The sequence below is a fragment of the Chanodichthys erythropterus genome, chromosome 20 (assembly GCF_024489055.1).
Source record: "Chanodichthys erythropterus isolate Z2021 chromosome 20, ASM2448905v1, whole genome shotgun sequence".
Taxonomy (NCBI): Eukaryota; Metazoa; Chordata; class Actinopteri; order Cypriniformes; family Xenocyprididae; genus Chanodichthys; species Chanodichthys erythropterus.
In genome coordinates this window covers 7257751-7281000 of record NC_090240.1, presented here as the reverse complement: position 1 = coordinate 7281000, position 23250 = coordinate 7257751, and the positions used below count along the sequence as shown (strand labels likewise).

Sequence of the window (23250 nt, the reverse complement as noted above, 5' to 3'; positions counted from 1 at the left end):
GCTGTGGATGAACAAAGCTTTTCCTCAATAAATTGTGTGTTTCCCATTTGAATGGTCAGCATATGAGGAGGCTGCTGCTCGCGCTGGGAGCTTTAGCTTCAATTTTGATTAAATTATTTTCTAATCGGTTGCATATTATGTCAGGGATATATCCCTTGAATGCATACAGTCCCTTTTGTCTTGCTCTCTCAGATATTTCACCTGTTCGCCAAAAATGACTAATTATCTCTTTGAAAATGTCTGACACCGGTGCATACACGCTGTAAATGACTTGACAGACGCGAAAGCTTGACAGGCGTAGCAACAGTAACTAAGGAGGGCGGGGCTTAGCGAAGGGTCCATTGCACCGATGTCACCACATGACGTCATGCGCGTGCTGGCAAGAAGGACTTCTGCACAACACCGGAAACCGCTGGCGCTGCGGGTCACGCGCACTCCCACCCGACAGGAGGCGCGAAAGAACAAACTCAGAATAGATCCTGACACACACGCGTGAGTCCCGGCTTGTCAAGCGAAAGTTTCTCGGGTTTATATTACCGTATTTAATGATGGATAAGCGGATTAAACGGCCAAGAGAAGATGAAGAGTGTGTTGTCAATCTGACGCAGGTTTGTGATGGAGGGTTTTGGCGCTGGAGCGTCGATGAAACGGTCGCTTATCTGCGGAGAGAAGGACTCGAGCAGTGGGAGCAGAAATTCAGAGGTAACATTCATCAACTGCTCTCTCTCACTGATAAACATGATCCTAGATCCTAGTAATATGACTGCATTTATTAACATCATAAGATCCAGGTACTGTAATTCTGTTATTTCAGTTAGGCTTTTTTGGAGTAGTGTCTGTTTTACGCTTCACTCATATGAGCAGCAGATTCAGCCAGTATAAGTTATTTATATTTCATATTTGTTTTTATATTTATATTTCAGTTCAATCAACCAGAATATTACAGAATGCTACTTATCCTATAACATTTGATCAATATCAACAAAAGTCATCTTTACACTGCACATGTGGAACACATGTAATATTATTTCTTGATGATTTAATATTTTATAATAGTGATTTCATTATGTCTAAACATAAATTTAAAAGCAAAGCATGCGAAAAATATATATCAGGGATGGGTTGCAAAGGGGCGGAAAGTTTCCAGTAAATTTCCGGAAACTTTCCATGGGAACTGGGGAATTTTGGAAATATTCCAATTAGGAAACTTAACAGGAATTTATGGGAATTAATTGGAAATATTAGGAAATTTATATAAAGTTATAATATTTATATAAAATGTATCATAAACATTTTGTTTAGTTATAACATGAAATAAGTTATTTTTCGCCTTCATTTGATTTTAATTTAGTAAATATGTAAAATAAATATATTTTTATTGTATTATGTGTTATTTATTTCAGTGTCACATGATCCAGGATTCATTGATGAATAAAAAGTTAAACAGAACAGCATTTATTCAAAACAAATCTTTTCTAACAATATCACTTTTTTATCAACTTCACACATCCTTGCTGAATAAAATAATTAATTTCTTTCAAAAAAGGAAAGAAAAATATTACTGAAAATTTTGAACGGTAGTGTATATTGTTACAAAAGATTTCTATTTTAAATAAATGCTGTTCTTTACTTTTTTATTCGTCAAAGAATCCTGAGAAAAAAAGCAGCACAATGGTTTCCAAGGATAATTGAGTATCAAATAATCATATTAGAATGACTTCTGATGATCATGTGACACTGAAGACTGGAGTAATGATGCTAAAAATCCAGCCTTGCATCACAGAAATAAATTATATTTTAATGTATATTAAAATAGAAAACCATTATTTTAAATTGTAATTATATTTCAGAATAATACTGTTTATCAAATGTGCATGTTATGGACTGGGGGCATGCACAGTGCATGCAGCAGGAGTGGCCTCACTGTGTGAATGTGATTGAGGAATGTGCAGGGTAAAAATTCAACTGAAATTGTATCAAAATTATGTTTGAATCAAAATTATGCTGCAAGATGTTTTTTTTTTTTTTTTACTACATTTAAGTATCCTGTTATAGGCTAATCTGCAATTTTGCAAATTCCCCATTTGTTCCCATTAATTCCCATATATTCCCATTAATGCCCATGGAAAGTTTCCAGCTTTGAAAATTCCCAGAATTTTGCAACCCTAATCAGGGAGAGGAAATGTCTAATGAGCCAATAAGTGCTCCTCTGCTGGTTAAAGTGGTAATTGCATGTCTTTTTATTTTTAAACAAAAAAAGTGTTTAAAATTGACATGGCATATGAAATTTAGATTTTTATCGCAGTATATGTTTGTAAAAGTGTAAACTTTTTTCTTAACAAAAAGAACTGAACATTTAAATACAATAAAGCAATACACAAAAATGTATAAAATAAACGTTTCAAACAGATTAAAGTACAAAAGAATTATAAAGAACAATAGGTAAGACTTTACAATAAGGTCTAATTAGTTAACATTAGTTTTAATTCATTAACTAATATTAAAAATGAGCAGTAGCTTCATTTTTTTTTTACAGAAGTTATTCTTTGATAGCATTAGTTAAATACAACTGATCATTGGTAGTTCATGTTCGCTCAGGTTTTGATTTCATTAATGTGTCAGACCTGCCAACAGGTTTTGCGCACAAAAAAATGTGGTTGCCGATCGTACGTTTGGAGCAAAATCTGGCCGGTTCCGATTGATGGCTGGTCGACGGTTGCGTTTCTACACAGAAACATTTGTTCTTTCCTCACTTATGAATTTGTAATTCTTTTCTAAAAATGCCAGTAGAAAAACTTAAGTCACAAAACTACTGTTGGAAATAGATCAGGGCATCAGAAACTAGATTTGTTAAACAATTGAACAGATTATCTTAAGGCCTCATACTTCCTTTTACTTTTCCAGTTCATTTTCATCCACCTTGGTTTTCCTCAACATTCCATAATATGCCCACGTTAGGCATGCAAGTCCTTTTTAATTGGAAACATTTTCTCCCTAGAATCTCCCAGGCTCAGTGACCTTGACTACCGGAAGAGGCTGTAGTTTCTCACAGAACTGGCAAATAAGACTTAAAAACATGTGGGGGTGAGAGAGAGATGAAAGACTATATAGCTGAGTCTTCTACATTGACTGTGATGGATGGACTTGTGTTCAGTTGCATCTTTGAGAGTCTCAGATAACTTACAACATCTCCATGCTTGTTAGTCCAAATCTTACATGTATGCCATAACCTCCGTTGGGCAGCGACCTGCTTTAAACCTTCAGTTCCTCCCCTTACATTCTTAAACGGTTAACATTCTCTAGAAGAATTACTGTGTCGTCCTCCTCTTATCCCTCTGTCAAAAGCATCATATATTGAGTAACAACAAAGGTAAAACTTCTCAAAATATTGATTTACACAAACATGTGTGTTTGTCAAAAACAAAATGTATCTTGCAGGATTAAAAGTTAACAGACAAAGCAGAATCCCAAAGATTCATCTGAAAGAACTTGTACAGGCATTTGTTTCCATATTTCATTGGAAGATGTGTCATAAAAATTGAATAATTTTACTCATTTAGCCTTCAGGTTTAAAAATGTCTGAAATGTACATCTACAATAAAAGAATTACAATAAGTATTAAATTCTCGCCAGCCAGTGACAGCATTTCTGAAAATTTTTAGAAACCTTTCATGGCCCCCCAAATAATTTGTTGTATTAATATGTGAATATGAAATATATCAAAAGAAAGAACAGAGCCTCATGGGTCAGGCAATTCATGCATTATGATTTATATCCCGTTGAATGTCTGATGTCCTTTTTCACTTGTTTTTGAATCCTGAGATGCTGTACTATGTTAGAAGATGTGTAATGGTGCCCCCTACTGTAAATACTGTCAAGTTCAAATGTACAGTTAAGTGCAGTGCCAGTCTGTCAAGTGCATAACATTTATAATGAGATCACACTATTGTAAGAGAATGATCTGAATTAGTTGCCCTTTTGTGCAAATGTTGTACATAGGTGTAATTTGGGGGGTGGGACATGTCCCCACCACTTTTTGAAACATCTCGCGGCACGGATGTATCTAATACAAAAGAAACATCTCTAGTTGAGCAATTCATTCGTTTATTTTAAATATTAGGCGATCTGGTGCTGGGATGTGTTGTTTTTGAAATCATGTTGAGTGCCGCTGTTATTCTTGGCACTCGTGCCCACTGCGTGTCTTCACACGGACGAGCGCTTCAATCTATTGCTTAACACTGTTGCGGAGACTGTCTATTTGCTCCGCTGAAATCCCAAAACAAAATGCACATAAAAATGTCCCTGCTCTTGATACAATTAATGATGAACTTATTTGGTTTTAATGGAAAAAAATAAAATAAAATGTAGGGTTGGACAATAATTCAATATCAATATATATCGCGATATAATTTTTTTCGATAACGATGATATGATTTTTAAACACATTTCCGGTATTTCGATATATACATTACAACATTTCTCACTTGAGGCGCAGCCGTTAGAAAGAGCAGAACGCGATTGGCTATTTGCGTGATGACGTACATCACAGATACACGCTGCCATCAGCGTATCGGTTAATATGGTTTGTTTAAAATAGCAACGTGGAAAACAGACAGAGTTCAGATAATGTATGTTTCAGTCGATGGATACACAAAACGTTACAACAACGATAATCAGAAAGCGTGGACAAAACAGTCACTCTTTGTAAACTGTTAACAGCTAGTGCCGTATGCTCTAATGTCCAGTCATTTACGCCGTCATCACCCGGGTGTTGATAGCGCGCGAGCGCAGGTGAGACCTGAACAGCACACGATGCTATCTGTTTAAACTAAACTCATTTAAGCTTTGCTGATTTAAACCTTTAGACGCGAAAGAGAACTCGCACGCGCTGTGAGAAGATTTGTGTGCGCTCATGCGACGCGCGCACACGCTTATTTCAGTCAGCGCGCAAATACTGAGTTCTCTTTCACGTCTTGCGCTTCGGCGGACAAATTCATACAAAAATTAAGTCAACATGCCCGTCTTGGCGAGTATCCTAGCAAACATAGTCGGTTATGTCTTAAGTGAACGTATAACAGTCGAGAAAGACATCGCATGTGTAACAGTATATGTAGCTACTGGATCGTGCATGTCTTAAAAGGGAAAAAATATTCCTGCTGCCTGTTTTTAATGTTAAATCAAACAACAAATAACAAAGAAATCACTCACTACTCTTGACTGAATAGTTTTTGTAACTTCAATAATGATTAATACTATTTATTTTATACAGTAAATATAATATGCAGTGTTATTTTATATTTGATTACTTTATCCATTCTGTACCTGAAAACTGCTGTTCGATACCTGAAAACCTGAAAAGCACTGTTTATTTTATTTGAATATTTGCTTTATTGTACTTATTTGTGATGTACTTATTTGCTTGTAGTTTGATCGTTTGTTCTTATTTTCTTTATTTTTATTTGACAGTAGTCTTATTTTTAGGGTCACGGTTTCGGTACGTGCTAATAGCACATACCGAACTGTACCAAAACCCTGACCCTAAAACCGTGATACGAACCGAACCATGAGCAATTTGAACCATTGCACCCCTAGTGTCATCAACACTCAACAATGTTCCTGCCCCAGCAATGTGTTTTTGTTGTTTCTCACTGTTTTTTTTCTGTTTTTACTTTTCACAATCTTTATCTTGGCTGAAGCACTTTTGTTTTAATCTATATTAAGGATAATAAAATCAGCCTACGTTATAGTTTAATGTTAAAGATATTAATATTACAAAAGTGAGTCTTATGTTTATTTTTTATGTTTGTATGAAGGCTAAATACAAATAAAAGCTGAACATAAATTTATTTGTACTGTTTTTATTTCTTAAATATTATATAGTTTTATAGGAAGAGATTTCATAGATTTGGCAAATTCATTTTTCAGACGTTGTGGCCATTCTTGGCAGTTTTTCTGAGGCTATTATACAGTTCATATCGATATCGGAATTATATCGTATCGACCGAAATTAAGAATTATATCGTGATATAAATTTTGGCCATATCGTCCAGCCCTAATAAAATGGTACGATGGCGGATTAGAACCCAGAATCTCTGGCACGCTGAACAAAAAAACTACCACTAGTCCATCAGGACAATCTAATACTAAATGCCGATCCACATATTTATTGGCTTATGTAAATACTTTTGAGACTAACAATATATTGTGTTATAGTAGATGTAAGGATGGAACTATCATATTAAACATGAGGTCTAATTCAATAAATTTTGTGCATTTTACTATTGTAATAATACAATTTCATTTACGTATTATTGTAATAATACAAAATTTCTTTTAAAAATACATTATTCATGCCCATTCCTAATAAGGTTGTATGTAGGTTGCATGTGTTTACACATTTGATTTGCTTGCTTCGGCCTGAACTAAAGAAACGTTTACCTCTCATAACATAGAGTCATGTTCAATGTTAAAGTTGCTGTCCATAACTTTTGCAGCTCTAGGGGTTAATAAACAGAACTGCATGCGTCTTGTGGAAGAACATTGTAGTCGGAGCTACTTCTCTCTGTTTATGTCTGTGACATAAATAATAATTGTCATCGTCATAACCATAATTTGAAATTTTCAAACCGTTTTATAATTATGGGATTTTTTTTTGCTCCACAATTCTTAAAAATTCTGAACGTCTTTTTTGTTGTTGTTCTTAATTTATGACTATTTACTTTTTCTTTACGTTAGTTAGCCTATTATTCATTTTTGGTATAGATGGTTTCAACGGCAACAACATAAACAAGCGTTTTGTGGCCTGAACTTAATTTCCAGTGGACTTCCACAAAGAATCAATAACCGAGATCCTCTAGAGTAGATTATTTATGATAACAAGCAAAATATATAACAAGTAAATTACATTATCTAGCAAGTTAAGAAGTATGTCTAGCCAGTATTATTTTGGGTTACCAGTAGAAGAAAAGAACCGATACTTGGCCAAACATAAATGTGACAAATTTACTACCAGACCCGTTAAACAAACACAGACCAGAAGTTAACTCCGGCCCAGGCACGTAACCATGGCAACGCGCATGTGTCCGTTGAAACCGTCTATTAAGAATAGTGAAATTTCGCAACGACTATGCCAAAATATTGACCCAAAATGTCTTTCTGTGTTCAAATTGGAATTCGATGAACTCTGAGCTGTTTTAGGATGTGTTCACACTCGCAGTTCTTTTGACTTAAGAAAGCTCTGTTTCATAAGTGAAATTACAATGGTAACTAATCAGATAGAATGGGATGTTTGTAACACATCCACAGAGTTTCAACCATAGATGTTCTGTAGTTTTCAGCACTGATATGATCACTCATTAATTTTTTTGAAGATGTGCTGCAACCTATTGCCTGTTATATCAATACCATCAATTCATCATATATGAACGAAATTATATCAGCATTTGTCAGTATTATTAGAATAAAAATTTGATTTGGTTTGTTTGATTTATTTGATCTGTTTCATAGACCATGGCATAACAGGGTCAGGACTGCCATACCTTACCGAGGTGCTTTTGGAGAAGATGGGTATTTCGTAAGTGTTGCTGAAATAATTTTGTAACGCTACTTCATTACAGTAATTAACAAAAACCAGGAAACCGAAATCATTTGAATGTAGTGTTATGTCACAATCAAATCTTTAATGTCTTGCCTCATTTAGCCCTCTGGGATCACGCCTGCAAATCCTCCACTGCCTTCAGAAACTCTGGCAAATCTCAAAAGAACCCATGAAGGTATGCCAAAGCTTTCAGAAATGTTTGCTGGTTATTTGAAATGCAGACCTTTCCAAAGGTGATGTGTGTGTGTCTCAGGTTTTCAATGACCCCATCCATGGCCACATCGAGTTGCATCCTCTGCTGGTCCAGTTCATAGACACGCCTCAGTTTCAGAGGCTTCGCCACATCAAACAGCTGGGAGGAACTTACCTGGTCTTCCCTGGGGCTTCCCATAACCGCTTCGAGCACTCGATCGGGTAAGTGGAAATGTGTTCTTGCTTTTCAGTCCAACATTGTTTGATTGAATCATGAAAAGTTAGACAAACTGGACATTTCTTTCAGAGTAAGTGCAAGTATTTGCATTTAAGCTGGCAAATCCAATCAGTATTTTTCTTTTCTTTTGGGTTACTGTACACTAGGGGTAAAATGATACATCTTTATATAGAGAGATTGTGATATAACAATATGACGGTATGTATCATTGATGTAAACGATATGATTTGTGATATAGAGTTTTAGCCAAGGCTCAACTTACTGTATAAAGTATGATTCACCCAAAAATGTACCAACCTTCATGTCGTTTCAAATCTATATGATTTTAGTTAATCTTCCAAACACAAATTAAAATATTTAAGAAACCTGAGAGATTTCTGTCCCTCCGTTTAAGGTCAGTTCCCCTAAAACTTAAAAGATAAAAAAGGTCATAACGAGTAAAGACATCATAAAAATAATAAATCAAGCAGTCCAAGTCTTCTGAGACACAATGGCTTTATATGATGAACAGTTTTACAACGCACATATTTACAGAGTTTCAGTAACAGTGCTACATTAAACTACTAAATTTAATGTTGAATAATGTTCAAAATATCATGATACATATCGTGAACCCGGTATCACGATACGTGTAGAATCGTGAGCTTAGTGTATTGTTTCACCCCTACTGTACACTAATTAACCTTGTACTGTAAATCCAAGAACATGCATGCAAGCGAGTAGCCTGGTTATACCAGACTCTGCTACTTCACTTTGCTTCGTAGACAGAGTCTGGAATGGCATAATAGAGAAGTGTTTTCTCTCTCGCTAGGGGGCGCTTGTCTGAAGTTTAAAATCATTGGTTACCCGTAAGCCAATCAGATACGTTTAGTTATGACATATGTTATGCGCCTGTACAGCCGCATCGAAGCACAGACATCATGCATCGAACTTAAATCTATGATTGCACTTCCACTGTAAACCTGTTGTAAACACATGATGATGCGAGCGAAATACCCGAGTGAACATGGCTGTAAACGACTTTTGCAGATTATGCGAAGTTAATCTACGCATACACGGTACAATCACGGCCTCTAAACTTATTTTTGACAGAGTGAAACAAGAAAATGTTTGTAGTCAACTCTCAAACTTAGGATTAGATCTTTTAAACACAGCTCTTTGTTCCTCACGAGTTTGAAAAAGTTGAATGTTCTCCATAACTGAGCGAGTTGCATCCCGTGTCTCGTTTCCCATTTCCGCGGTCGTTTCGGTTTTCGATTTCTCTAACCTACATCTACGTCACGGCTCTCAGCCCGCCCTCTGTTCGTTGATTGGCCCGGCTGTTTCCAGACCGGTGGCAAACAGAAAGCTCTGACGCTGTATCAGACTGAGTACAGAAGCGAAATGAAATTGAGCGGAAGTAGGAAGTCTGATGTAGTCAGGCTAGCAAGCGAGTGGGGCTGTTTTGATTTAATGGTTTCTACAAAGTTGCTTTTGATGTGCTGGTGCCATATTGTGTTTGTATGTTGCAGGGTGGGATATTTGGCAGGATGTCTTGTCAAGGCACTACATGAAAGACAGCCAGAGCTCTTCATAACAAAGCAAGATATACTCTGCGTGCAGATTGCTGGCCTGTGCCATGACTTGGGTGAGTGACACACATCTTCAGCTCCCTTACAGCGAAATGCATTCATATTCTTTCCACACCTCCAGAAAATCCCTGGAGTGCAGATCGCCACACGTCAAGTTACTCATGTTCATTATATCCAGATGATGAAATGATTGATTTAAAGGAGAAATTTTAATAATCAGGATACACTTTGAGATTTGACAACTGACTTTGGTCCTTCTTTCCAGAAAGTTTTCACTTCATCTCACATCCTTTGTCATTTGGGCCTAATTTACAACATTTGACCATAAACCAGGAACAATGCCAGTGACTGGAGATCTTTCAGGATTCAAATGAAGCAAATCTGGTTTCATATATGTTAATCTAAGAGCGCACACTAATGGTTTTGCGTCATCATTCTTTAAAATCACCTTTTGTCTGTTGTCCAGGTCATGGCCCGTTTTCTCATATGTTTGATGGCATGTTCATCCCAAAAGTTCGACCTGGTGAGAAATGGAAGGTAAGTGCGGAAAAACGTCACTGACGTAAGACCATGCATGTGAATGGCCTGTTTTCTAAGACATGGAGGAAGAGCAGTGCCTTTAGCTTCTAATGGGTGACCTTGTATGGAATTAGATTTGTGATAAATATTTTAAACTAACTTTTTAGAAACTGCAAATAATAATTCTCAGGCAAAATTGTATCCTGTCTCCAATTTCAAAAAAATCTTTATTAGTTTCCTGATATTCACAAATCTAATTTCATAACCCTTCACCTGATTTTATTGGAGAGTGAGGTAAGTGACGTCTTCATGTGTGGAAGGTGGCAGCATTCACCACTGATGACAGAAGGTTGCCACATTGATTCTTTCAGCTCTGTGCAGGTTTAGTCATATGTGCATCATTCATCTTGCAGATCTGATCAGCCAGTAATTCTAACTGACAGATGGAGGTTGATGGATGTTTTCTGCTGGTTTTCCCTGCAGCATGAGATTGCCTCAGTCCAGATGTTTGACCACCTGGTGAAGGTTAATGGTCTTGAGGAGGTCATGAAACACCATGGGTTAAGACTCCCCGATGACCTTATTTTCATCAAAGAGCAGATCGCCGGGCCCCTGGATAACTCTGTCTTGGACCGTTCGGTATGTAAGCATGTCATCAGAGCCTGAGTGTTGTCTGTAGCCTCATAGTGTGATGCACATCACCATACCTAAATCATATGATATACAGTGGAGATAAATCTACACACCCCTGTTAAAACAGAGGGTTTTTGTGATGTTAAAAGATAAATCAGAACTTTTGCACATTGAATGACAAATCTACAACCTTTGAAATACCACCAAAAAAACCAGAGTGATATATTTTAGAGAAAAAAGATCAAAATAAAAAACTTGGAACAACTAACTGCATAAGGTAAGGTCATTTATTTATAAAGCACAATTAAAAACAATGGGTAGTTGACCAATGTGCTGTAAAATTCATAAAAATATAGCAAATTACCAAATATAATATGCCAAGGCAGACTGTTCCTGTGCTTCCGGAGCCAACACTGAAAAAGGATGATCACACGTCTGCATCTAGACCATGGGACAGTCAAGAATTTCTGGTCAGAAGACCTAAGTGATCTTGATGGCGAGTATAGCTGTAACAAATCTGAGAGATGGGGTGGTGCCAATTGGAAACCAATCCAGATTTACTCACCCTAAGGCCATCCTAAGTGTATAAGCCTATCTTCTTTTTAGACGAACACAGAGATATATTTAAAAACATCCTGGCTTTCCAAAGATTTATAATGGTAGTGAACGGGGGCATGTTTTGAAGTCCAAAATAAATGCATCCATCCATTATAAAAAAATAATCCATATGGCTCCAGTGGGTTAATAAAGGCTTTCTGAAATGAAGCTATTGGTTTTTGTAAGAAAAATATCCATATTTAAAACTTTAAAAAAAGTAAAATGACTAGCATGATGAGGAAACTTTTTGTGTGCGAATACATCACTCTTCCCTGTCATTATCCTTACTCAGTGGACGCAGTAAGCACAGTGAAGGTTTGAGTTTACGTCCGAATGCCTGCTCAGTATGCTGACGCTGTTCACATGAGCAGCATGACGCATGCGTGTAATGCTGATGCAGGAGCCGGCCAATAATGAGCTAGCGACAAGATATTGTTGAATGATGTTGTTATCTTTGTTCTGTTTTTGCGTGCAAAAAGTATTCTTGTCTCTTCAGAACATAAAGGTTGAATCACTGTAGTCACTTGGACTATATTTTCAATGTCTTTACTACCTTCATGAGCCTTGAAAGTTGTAATAACGTTGCAGTCTATCGTAGGTCAAAAAGCTCACGGTTTTCATCAAAAATATCTTAATTTGTGTTTCGATGATGAACAAGGGTTTTACGGGTTTGGAAAGACATGAGGGTGAGTAATTAATGACAGTTTTAATTTTAACAGGTGTGTGTAGACTTTTTTATTGCCACTGTATATATTATGATAAAGCATTGTTTGAAAATCAAATTCACATCTTCAGATCTTGTTTTTTGCTGCTCAGAACAAATTCAAGTTCAAAATAATTTGACTGTAGCTTCGATACAATCTTAATTGGTTACTTTCCCAATTTCCATGGAAACAATTTATTAACTGTTGAAACTGAGTTACTCTATTTTAATCGCTATTGTAGACATCTGTGTCCGAACTTTTAACTTTTATCCCAGTACTTGTGTGATAATTTGAAAGAATGTTAGACAGAAATAATGATACTGTGTGTATTGAAAAGACTATTAGTGAAGCTGTTTCATAGATGACAGCTGCTCGGTCAGAATGCAGATCTTAATGTGATCATGCTTGTCAAAGGTTTAATGGACACAGGCGTATCATTGGGTGTTTGAATATACACCTGTGATATTTTAACAATTATTCGTGCAGCTCTATGCTCTGTGTTAATTTTACTAACCAGTCGTATGCAGATCTGTCACAGGACTGTACTGAAAATAAAATGTCTTATTTCTTTGTTTTAACACTGCAGTGGCCATATAAGGGCAGGCCTATGGAGAAGTCATTTCTGTATGAGGTTGTGGCAAATAAAAGAAACGGTATAGATGTCGATAAGTGGGATTACTTCGCAAGGTAAGATGGATCGCAGCAGGCTGATGATCGTTTTCTAATCTTAATTCAGCCAAATGAAAGTGTGTGTTCTTATGGACAGGGATTGTTACCATCTTGGCATCCAGAATAATTTTGATTATCAACGATTCCTCAAATTCGCAAGAGTGTGTGAAGTGAGAGGAAAGAAACACATTTGCACCAGAGACAAGGTACGTTTGGGTTTTTCTACTGACTGTGTATTTATTGATTTAGTTTAGTAAGTGCACAATGCAAGTGATTTTTTAATTCAACTTCTACACATTGATACACTTAACCAAAAATCAAAACTTGGTCCCTCTTTATATTAGGTGGCCATAACTACTATGTACTTACAAAGAATAAGTACACTGTACTAGGGAGTACTTGAGTACTCATTGTAAATGAATATCGGGATTTTTTTTTTTTTTTTTTTTGTTCTTCTTCTCCTGATTGGTTATAGCAGCACTTTTGGCAGCGCCCTGAGCTCTGATTGTTTAGCTTGCCACAGCATGCGTCAAAAGACGTGACAGAGAATGTCTGGCTTCATTTTGACAAGATAGATGAAAATACAGTTCAGCGCCAAGCTTTTATCTTGTGCTGAAAATATCCTTTAAATTATATTCATAATTAATTCAACAATAATCATCAGCATAGATGCCAAGCACCCACGGAAAAACACAAGATATTCTCATTTCATTTCAACCAATAAAAATCAATTGAAGTCTTTAGACACAGCTTTTTTTTTTTTTTTTTTTTTTTTTTTTTATTTTTATGGTCCAGTTTCTATTTCGTTAATGTCGAGAGCGCATTTGTAACGCTCGCGAGAGCGCATCCATGTAATACATGAGCACAAATCTCTGCTCGGACATGGATTTCTTTTTGGACGCACTCAAACTTTGTCCTGTCACGAATCTTAACTGGTGTTTTCTCATGGAGAGTGGGCACCCACCGGCAGACACATAATCTATGATCATAAGTGATTTTCACACTGTAAAATAACATTTTGATTGATCAGAAAGTGCAAATGGAATCCAAAATATTGCTGAAATATTAGAGTAAATAAAAAATTACAATAGTGACACTAATGTAGCCTAATAGAATGTGAATTTGTTTTGCTTTTTGTTTTGTTGGTTTTCGTTTTAAAGCACAATATTAGTTACACTTTCGGTCAAGCTCACATTTGCATTCGCAGACTTTTTGCAGATTAAAGTTGTAATAATGTAGATGAAAGTGAAGCACAAATCTGCACCCATGGTATGGCAACGAAGTTCCTTAATTATTACACCAGAATGAGAGCATAGAAATAGTAATAGTTCCTAGCCATATCTGCCTAGAAAATCACAACTTTTCATTTTCCGTCGTTCTTAGTACACGATGTAACTACAGAAGAGTCAAGTTTTAAATAGGAAAAATATTGAAACATCATTCATGGTCATTTTTGAGCGAGACGCTAACGGTCTAATCAGATTCAATGAACTATGCTAAGCTATGCTAAAAGTGGTACTGCCAGACCCGGCAATCGGCTGAATGATTCGAAAACCGTAAAACTCAACTGTTTAACTCTAGGGGAGTTGGAAAATGAGCCTTTTTTTTTTTTTTTTTAAAGTGATGTTATTGAACTCTTAAACCAGAACAAATAACTCTTTTGCTTTGAATGTGTTCCCGGCCGCATTTTACCACGACTACTTGACTGCATGTTCAAGGCGTTAAAGATTGTTGCAGATGCAAAGACTGAATATTTCACTCTACCAATCTTTTTATGGAACCTAAAAATGTTTGCATACAGGACAAATGAGCTGCTGTGTGTCCAAACCTGTGCTTCATCAAATAAAGGTAGTAAAGTCCTGTCAGGCAAGCTGTTCCTCTTCACCATCGCAGTCTTATATTCTTTATTTAATAACATTATATTTGAAAATAAGCAGTAGCCTACTGGTGAATTTCAATTGTCTCATTACTCTGTACATTTTACAAATATCTGGGCTGCAAACGATAAGAATTTGCGATATATGCAAAATTATGTATGGAAACGGCTCAAGGGCAGGTTTTTTTAGAGATAAAGCAAAAATTATGCAACAATGCATTTTTTTTTTTAGGGATGACGTCATTATGCGCACCATTTTATCGGTATAAGGCCGACTGGATGGAAACTGCCTTGACAGCAAATTTTGCAAATATTTTTTTGCACATATTTGCTTTGTCAATAACAAAACAGCACAAAAACTGGATGGAAACTTGGCTAATGCTGTGTTTCTTTGAGTTTTATTTTGTTTTATTTTTTTAATGCATCATAATAAATCTGGGGCAAGTGTAATGAAGTGTTCTTGTATCAGGCAGAATTTCATCTAAACGAGAGAACTTTCTGATTTAGTGTTTTGAGTTCTCTTTACTCTTCACAGGAAGTTGGCAACCTCTATGACTTGTTTCACACTCGTAACTGCCTCCATCGCCGGGCGTATCAACACAAAGTGGGCAACATCATTGAGACCATGTGTGTATTAGCGTTGTTTCACAACACATTTTTCTTTTTCCTGGCTTCCAGGTAGGGCTGGGCGATATATCGAATGCTTTTGTCACGCGCATTTCGTCAGTAAAGCCGGTTCCCTGATTGCCGCTAAATCGTCATCACCTGCTTTCAAATGAAGCGGCATTTAATAGACAGAGCCGTAGTTCACTGATAAGCCACGCAATATCGCGTTCAATATCGACGGCGATTCATATAGATATTGAACGCAATATTGCGTGGCTTATCAGTGAACTACGGCTCTGTCTATTAAATGCCGCTTCATTTGAAAGCAGGTGATGGCGATTTAGCGGTAATCAGGGAACCGGCTTTACTGACGAAATGCGCGTGACAATCGCATGCGATATATCGCCCAGCCCTACTTCCAGGTTGATTTCATTGTTCTGTCATTGACTGTTTTCGTGTCAGGATAACGGAGGCCTTTGTAAAGGCTGATCCTCACATCCGAATCCAGGGCTCTGCTGGGAGGTTTTTCACAATCTCTTCGGCTATAGAAGACATGGAGGCCTACACCAAACTCACAGGTAGATGAGATGTGACTCCATGCTTGTAAAAACAAAATGCTCTATGCGTGATCAAATGAGGGTTATTTGATATTTCATCAATCTATGTGTTTGTTTTCAGATCATATCTTTGAACAGATCCTGTACTCATCTGCGCCGGAGCTATCTGAGGCTCGAACCATCCTGCACAACATTGTATGTAGACGGCTGTACAAGTGTGTGGGTCAGACCACATCGGAGACGCATGTGGACGTGTCACAGGTGAGTTGAGGGCTTAGTTATGGAGCATAGTTGCAGACAGGGATGGACTGGGACTGAAAGACCAGCAGATATTCATCAGACACATTATATTTACTATAGTATACTATCACACTGTCATCACACTCTATAAACTTCCATTTCCTGCTATATAGCAAAGGTTCATTCTCGATTCAGAAGAAATCAAAGTAAACTCAAATGACCCAATGGCTGAAAGTAGGGCTGCATGATATTGGAAAAACTCACATTGCATTATTTTCTTTTCCTGTGATATGTTGCGATATGAAAACAATTTTGACAGATTACTTAAATTGCTCTATTTTTAAGGAAGTATTAATTCTAGAATGATTTGGGTGATTTTGTAGGGGAGTGAATCTGCACTTTTTTTTTTTTTTTTTTTTTTTTTTTAAAAATTTACTCTAAAGGGTTAATGTGACAGTCTGCATGATCCAGTTGTTGATTATTTCTCGCGTTTCCCTTTAATTATGATTATTGATTTCAAATTGAATAGAATCATATATTTATAGAATTGGCATTAAAATACATAGCATTATATTTACCTCAGCCAAGTCATTTAGTGTCCACAGCATGTTAGTTCACTAGAGAAATGAACTCTAGAGGGAACATTTCACTAAATATATGCACTATATTAGCTTATATATTCATTATATTTACTTTACCTGTTAGTAATGTCTTAATTATTTAATGTATGTTTAAATAAATGTAAAAAATTTATCATGAAAACAAGTTAAAGAGAAAGTTCACCCAAAAATGAAAATTCTGTCATCATTTACTCTGCCTCGGTTGTTCCAAACTGGTATAAATTTCTTTGTTCTGTTGAAAACAAAGGAAGATATTTTGAAGAAATTTTGTAACCTGGCCGCTTTGGACCACCATTGATTTCCATAGTATTATTTTTTTTTTTTTCCCTATTATATAAGTCAGTGGTGGCCCAAATCAGCTTGGTTACAAACTTTCTTCAAAATATCTTCCTTTGCGTTCAGCAGTATAAAGAAATTCATACAGATTTGGAACAACCTGAGGCTGAGTAAATGATGACAGAATTTTAATTTCTGGGTGAACTATCCCTTAACAATGACAGTAACTGTGTAAATGATTATATTTCAGAATGAATTGGAGTAGAAAAATAATTGAAAAATAATTTTATAATTAGATTTAGAAGTTAATGCAAAACCTATAATTATTTGAGTGTTGATTATTATATCTAAAAATATATAGCAACTGAATTTAATAATTTGGGCTCTGTTGTTAATTGTAACTTTTCAATATTATAATAATGTGTAAGTAAGGGCTCCCTGTATATAATTTACAGCTTTTTTTTTTTTTTTTTTATCATTAAGAAAATTTTAATTATAATGAATTTATTTAAGCAGAGACACATTTGTTAAAAAAACAGTTTAATAATAAAAAATAAGCAATTTTATGTTTAGTTTTCTCCTTCCTGCTGTACCGAACCGTGACTTCAGTACCAAGGTAGGTACCGAACCATCATGTTTGTGTACCGTTACGCCCCTACTATCTATGAGAGGATTTGCGAAAGTGCCATTTTGAGCAGATTTCTTCAGTGACTTCTTTTGTAGATCTGTCATGGAAAATGACAACCGTGCAAGTTTTCCTTTTGTATCAAGCATTTATTTCAAGTGTTCCAAACACAATCCAGCGCTGAGTATAGAGACAGAGTGCATTTATTCTTCCTGCTGATGCTTCACGTCTTATTGCCTGTATCCACTTTTGTCTCCTTAAAGGCTGGCTTGTACAGTTCGGTAGCTTATAAAAACTAAGTTCTGGGTTTTATAGCTTGTTTGCTGCACACCTTGTCACATACCAGCTTTAAGGCATTGTTTGTTTTTTTGTTATAAGTCAGAAATGACAAGGAGGCAGCCTCACGCAATACAAAGTCAATGGAGACGGTTGGATTGTCCCCCCCGGTGGGCGTGGTTTTCAGATTATATTAAATGCGCTCCGTCTCTATACTCAGTGATTGATTGTTTTTGGAACACTTGAAATAAATGAAACATATTGTAGCATCTGGAAAGTATCAAGATCATCAAACCAACTTTGAATTCAAAAGGCTTTTAACCTCTTGAACTTCTTATGTAAATCTCACATTAGGCTCCGGCCTGGCTGACGTTTATTGCTCGCTTGACAGCTTTGTTGCCACGTGTCGATGGGCAACAAACACCCACAAAACTCTCCCTTTTGTCCTCCTTTTAAGATCTTAATCAACTCCGATCAAATTACCCAAACCAGGCCTGAATTCTTTGGTGGCCAGACGTCGTTGAAAACCCCAATACACATCACACACACATATAGAGAGAACTCTTTTAATGCAACTTATAAGTTAACCACTCTTTCAAGAAAGTATATGGTGTATGTCTCCCAATAGAGTGCCCCAGAGATGACGCGTTTTTGTAGGCCAACCCGGAAGTTAGCGGCGCACGGGTTCACTCGGTTGAAAGCCTATTCATTTTTCCCATAGACTTTTGGAAAATCGCAGAAAATAAGCTCTGTGTTTAACAAAGGGTTATGACACTTACACGTTTTGTCTATCAAGATAATCTTTAAAAGTTAACAAAACATTTATAGATTTTGAAGCCTGAATGAAGTCATCAGATATAAAAAGCTAACAGTAGGCTATAAACGGACTACAGCACACCATGGTCACGGATCAACGTCGTCACCACCAAGCTTCCTCAAATTTTATTTAGAAGACAACTTTATTTAAAAACATGCTCGCTGATTATGATCTGCGCTTTTATTAATACTTATCCACTTTTTCATGAGAAATGCTGTCCAAATGTCCCGTTTTTAATGATGACGTCTAAAGTCCACGCCAAAGGAAGTAGTCCCTTTTAGCAATTTGTTAGCAACCACAGATTTTAAGACACAGTAAAAGTTTAAAAAATCACAAGTGGGTTATAACTGGTGTGTTTTATGTCATAGATCAAAACGTGAAAGTATTTAGAGGCTTTGTTAACCACAGACCTTATTTCAGGCGATTTAGCAAAAACCGATTCAAAAAACCCATAGACTTTACGGCATTCGAACCGGAAGTCCTAAAATGCTAACTCGCTTCCGGGTTTTGCCTACAAAAAAATGCGTCATCCCTGGGGCACTCTATTATATAAGCATTAGTTATGAATTTGTGTCAGATTCATGTTTATATTCATGTGCAGTGATTGACATTAACTCACCTGCCACTCTGGCTAGTGGTTGTCCAAGTTACTAGCCACTCAGCATTTTCACTGGCCATAATTTCGCTGTTAGGAAATAACATTTTATATTAAAGTTGACTTTGGCATGCTAAAGTTACTTGATTTTGAGTAATTTTGAGCCCAATCGGACACGCCAGCTCGAATGCACTGAAACTCATGCAGAACGGTGCATTCACCACCGCTTCCAAAAAGTATAGAAACATTTCTGCGATGCGTTTTAAGCTAACCGTTGTAAGTTGGTATTCCTTGCTGGCTCTCAGAGGTTTTAACTATTAGTAATTTGCCATTCTTTGATCACCTCTGTTTTTCCTGACTTTACTTTTGCTTCTGTATATATGTATTCTTTGTTATATAAAGCCGTATGTAGGTGTAGTTTTATATATTAAATCCATTCTAGTTTTGTCTCTACAAAAAGGTTGTAGATCCAGTTGATAAAGAGAGAGCAAAGTGTGAATTGTATGTGCAAAGTGAGTGATTTGCTGATGAAATAGTCACCATAGCATTTGTGATCTCTTGCAGGAAAAACTGCTTGACTGGGCGAAGGAAGTGGCCCAGTCCAAACCCAGTGGCACAGATGGCAACCTGATAGCTGAGGACTTTGTAGTTAGTGTATGTGGGAACATTGTTTTTCTCAATTTGTTTGTGCATCTTTATCTAGCCCTGTGAGGTAACAAATTGTGTTATAATGACAGTGTTGAAGGGGAAAGTTCTGTTCTAGTCTTACCTGTCAAGACACATTTGAAAATTGCATGCTTGTTAATGTCTTTTTTTTTTTCTTTTCTTTTGTGAACAAAGCCAACCAGTCAGGAACTATGCTGATTTAAGTCTCATAGTCCTCATGTCCTCTAATGGTTGAGCTGTGAGTTACTCACGGAGGAACATTGATTTTGGGAATTATATAGGTTGGGCTTCGGCTCAGTTCTTCAGCAGGGATGATTGTGATGGTTTGAGGTGTACTACTGTACCTGAGCTCACAGGCCATCATTTTATCAGTCTAATGAATGAGATTTCTTTGTTTTAACATTGAATCATTCCTCAGATGGTTGCCTTTTTGAACGCTCCTTTGTGTTAATAATGTTGCTCATTCGTTTACACACTTCAGCACATGCTATAACAGTCAGACCTTCTGCTCGGTTTATGACATAACCATGCAAAGACTGAGATTTCCTGCGAAATCCTAGCTCACAGCTCAAATTATAAATCATTATTATAAGCTTAACGTTGTAAATCTTGGTAAGATAAGGAGACAGATATCAACACAGATTTTTCTTAATGTACTCATTTTTTTTTTTTTTTTTTTCATTTTTAACCACAAAAATCTTTTTGAGTCATGATTATTGCATTTGTTTGTGGAAAGGACCATGTTGGTTGCGCTCTGTTTTTGATTGTTCCGATATTAGTCTCAGTTAATGAACTTACAAAACTGCATGTGTAGTTAAAAAAGAATAAGTGAAGTGCTGTTTAAAGTAATTCTGAGTAGTACAACTGTACTGAAAGTGTTTTGTCAACTATCCTCAATTGTTTAGGTAATTTACATGGATTATGGAATGAAGGACAAAAACCCCATCAACAGTGTTCACTTTTACTGTAAGAACGATCCCACCAAAGCCATCAAGATCCGCAAGAATCAGGTACACAGTGTTTTTTTGTTTTTTTTGGCTCAAAGGTACAGCATAATTGGGTATAGTCACTAACAAAACATCAAACCCTACAAAGGACGAGCAGTTTGGTGAATGAATGGATGGAGTTTTTCATAGTCAGAAGTGAAAGAAGCTGAATGAAAGATTTAGGATATGCACATGGGTAAATAAATGCACACAATCCAAAACCGCAAATGTGCGCAGGTGAATTAAAGCTGGACTCACTGTATGTCATTTCCATGTACAGAACTCTAATTATTTAACTATGCCAAGATAAATTCAATTTTAAATTCTAGGGTACCTTTAATGCGGCTCAATGAGTAAATTGATCTATTGCACACATTTTCAGTGGCCAAAAACCAAATGTGACCAAAAAAAACAAATCACTTTAAAATGCAATGATCAAGTATGTACTGTTGTTTGAGAAAAGACATAATATGCTTGCAGCACTTTGACAATCGGTCAGGCAGTGCTCGTCTAGTGAAGGCCAAACACAAGGCATAAAGCCTGTATTCCTGATGCCCGTGTCATCTGACAGGTGTCCAAACTCTTGCCGGAGCAGTTCGCTGAGCAGCTGATCAGGGTTTACTGTAAGAAGACGGATGACAAGAGCCTAGAAGCTGCTAAAAAGTACTTTGTCCAGTGGTGCATGGACAGGAACTTCACTAAACCACAGGTAAGACTCTCTTCCTGATGGACGGCATGTCAGATTACCAGTCTGCATCACCAGCTTTGTGTGAATGAATTGAAATTTCATGTTTTTACTATTTTTGAAATGCACATATTCAGTTTAGATTTAGTTATTTTGATATGTATGAAATTCAACAAACAAGAATGAACATAATTGGGTATTGGGTAACACTGGTGAACATGTGTTGTGTTCCAGGATGGAGATATAACTGCTCCAGAGCTCACGCCACTCAAACGAGACTGGCACACACTAGAACGGGACGACGATGGCAATAGCAGCGAGGTAGATGTCAACGATGAAGGCATGCATCCAGGAATTAGAGAAGAAACGCCCAGGAAGACTGGACGTAATGTAAAGATGAACCTTTTTCAAGCTCAGGGACAAAACAAGCTCTGAATTACTGGCCTTGGCTTTCAGGGATCTCAAACAGCCGAGCTTCTCTTATTGAGGATAATTGTAGTGATCAGCAGATGCTCATTCAATCATTCAAACTTAATTTAAATGGTATTTTTTGGGTTTTATTTCAGCTTTAATATCATGTTCTTTATCAGGGTTTTAATGCTGCTCTTCCCTCTGACACTGAGACGCTTTATCATTCGGTCCAGAATGAACAATCATGTCTCTCTCCGCCATCATGCTTTGATGTAGAGGGAAAGTTAAATGCTTTTTGGCATTCTTGTGTTAAATTTTTATTTATTTAAAACATTTTATTAGGGTCTCACTGTTACTTGTTTCCATTTGCTGAACAGCCCTCAGCTCAGTCTGAATCAGCTCATTTTCATTATACTGGGTCTTTTCTCAAATGTGATGACCTCTGACAATTTATATATCTATATTTGAGAAGAATATATATATTTTTTATGCTTGGAATGCTTTGTTTAACAGTAGTGGGTGTTGGTGGTGTGAGCATTTTGTCTTGGATCTTATTTCAGATGTTCTCATCTTATCGATACAGATATACAGAATACCGACTTTACTGTAAACTCATTTCAGTCTGTTGAAAAAATATTTCATTACAACACAATCACATCTAGTCAGTTGTACTGAAAAAGGTTAAGGAATATAGTGACAGTGCATGTTGTGCGTGCAGATTTTATCTAGTGTTGAAACAATGCAAACTCAATCAACATCTCAGAATTCCTCCACAGCATGCAAAAAAAAGTATGGTTTTCCAGAAAAAAAGGATTAAAAAGGCCTTGCAAAGAAACAAAGTCTCACTCTTCTATGGCAGGCTCTGTGCATTTGTAGTGTTCTATATTTATTTTCATGATATGATTATGTTATACTTTTGCTTTGTGTGGTGTGATTTCTCTGGTGTATGAAAAAAAAAAAAAAAACAGAAGATTGAGATCCAGTAAAGGACTGAGTGAGATGAATAATGTGTCTGTACCAGATTTAGCAGTAGAAGCTCTACACTTACTATAATTCCCCGCTATGGCTGTTGTTTGTCGTCTAGGGCTAGCCGCAAAAATTAAAAATTAAAATTCTGTCATTACTCACCCTCATTCCACACCTGTAAGACCTTAGTTAATCTTCAGAACACAAATTAAGATATTTTAGTTGAAATCCGATGGCTCCGTGAGGCCTTCATAGGGAGTAATGACATTCCCTCTCTCAAGATCCATAAAGGTACTAAAAACATATTTAAATCGGTTCATGTGAGTAC

At 36.6% G+C, this 23250-nt stretch overlaps 1 protein-coding gene across 1 annotated transcript; it reads left to right on the top strand.

The window, feature by feature from the left end:
• The first annotated feature begins 423 nt into the window (after positions 1-423).
• Positions 424-23107, top strand: samhd1 (SAM domain and HD domain 1). Its single transcript, XM_067370895.1, has 16 exons — positions 424-702; positions 7507-7573; positions 7700-7772; positions 7851-8011; positions 9539-9654; positions 10065-10135; positions 10601-10756; positions 12638-12738; positions 12818-12926; positions 15132-15223; positions 15665-15780; positions 15881-16020; positions 19773-19862; positions 20780-20884; positions 21432-21569; positions 21780-23107. The coding sequence occupies exons 1-16, from the start codon at positions 546-548 to the stop codon at positions 21978-21980; spliced, it is 1893 nt and encodes a 630-aa protein (XP_067226996.1). The 5' UTR covers positions 424-545; the 3' UTR covers positions 21981-23107.
• Positions 23108-23250: the final 143 nt, after the last annotated feature.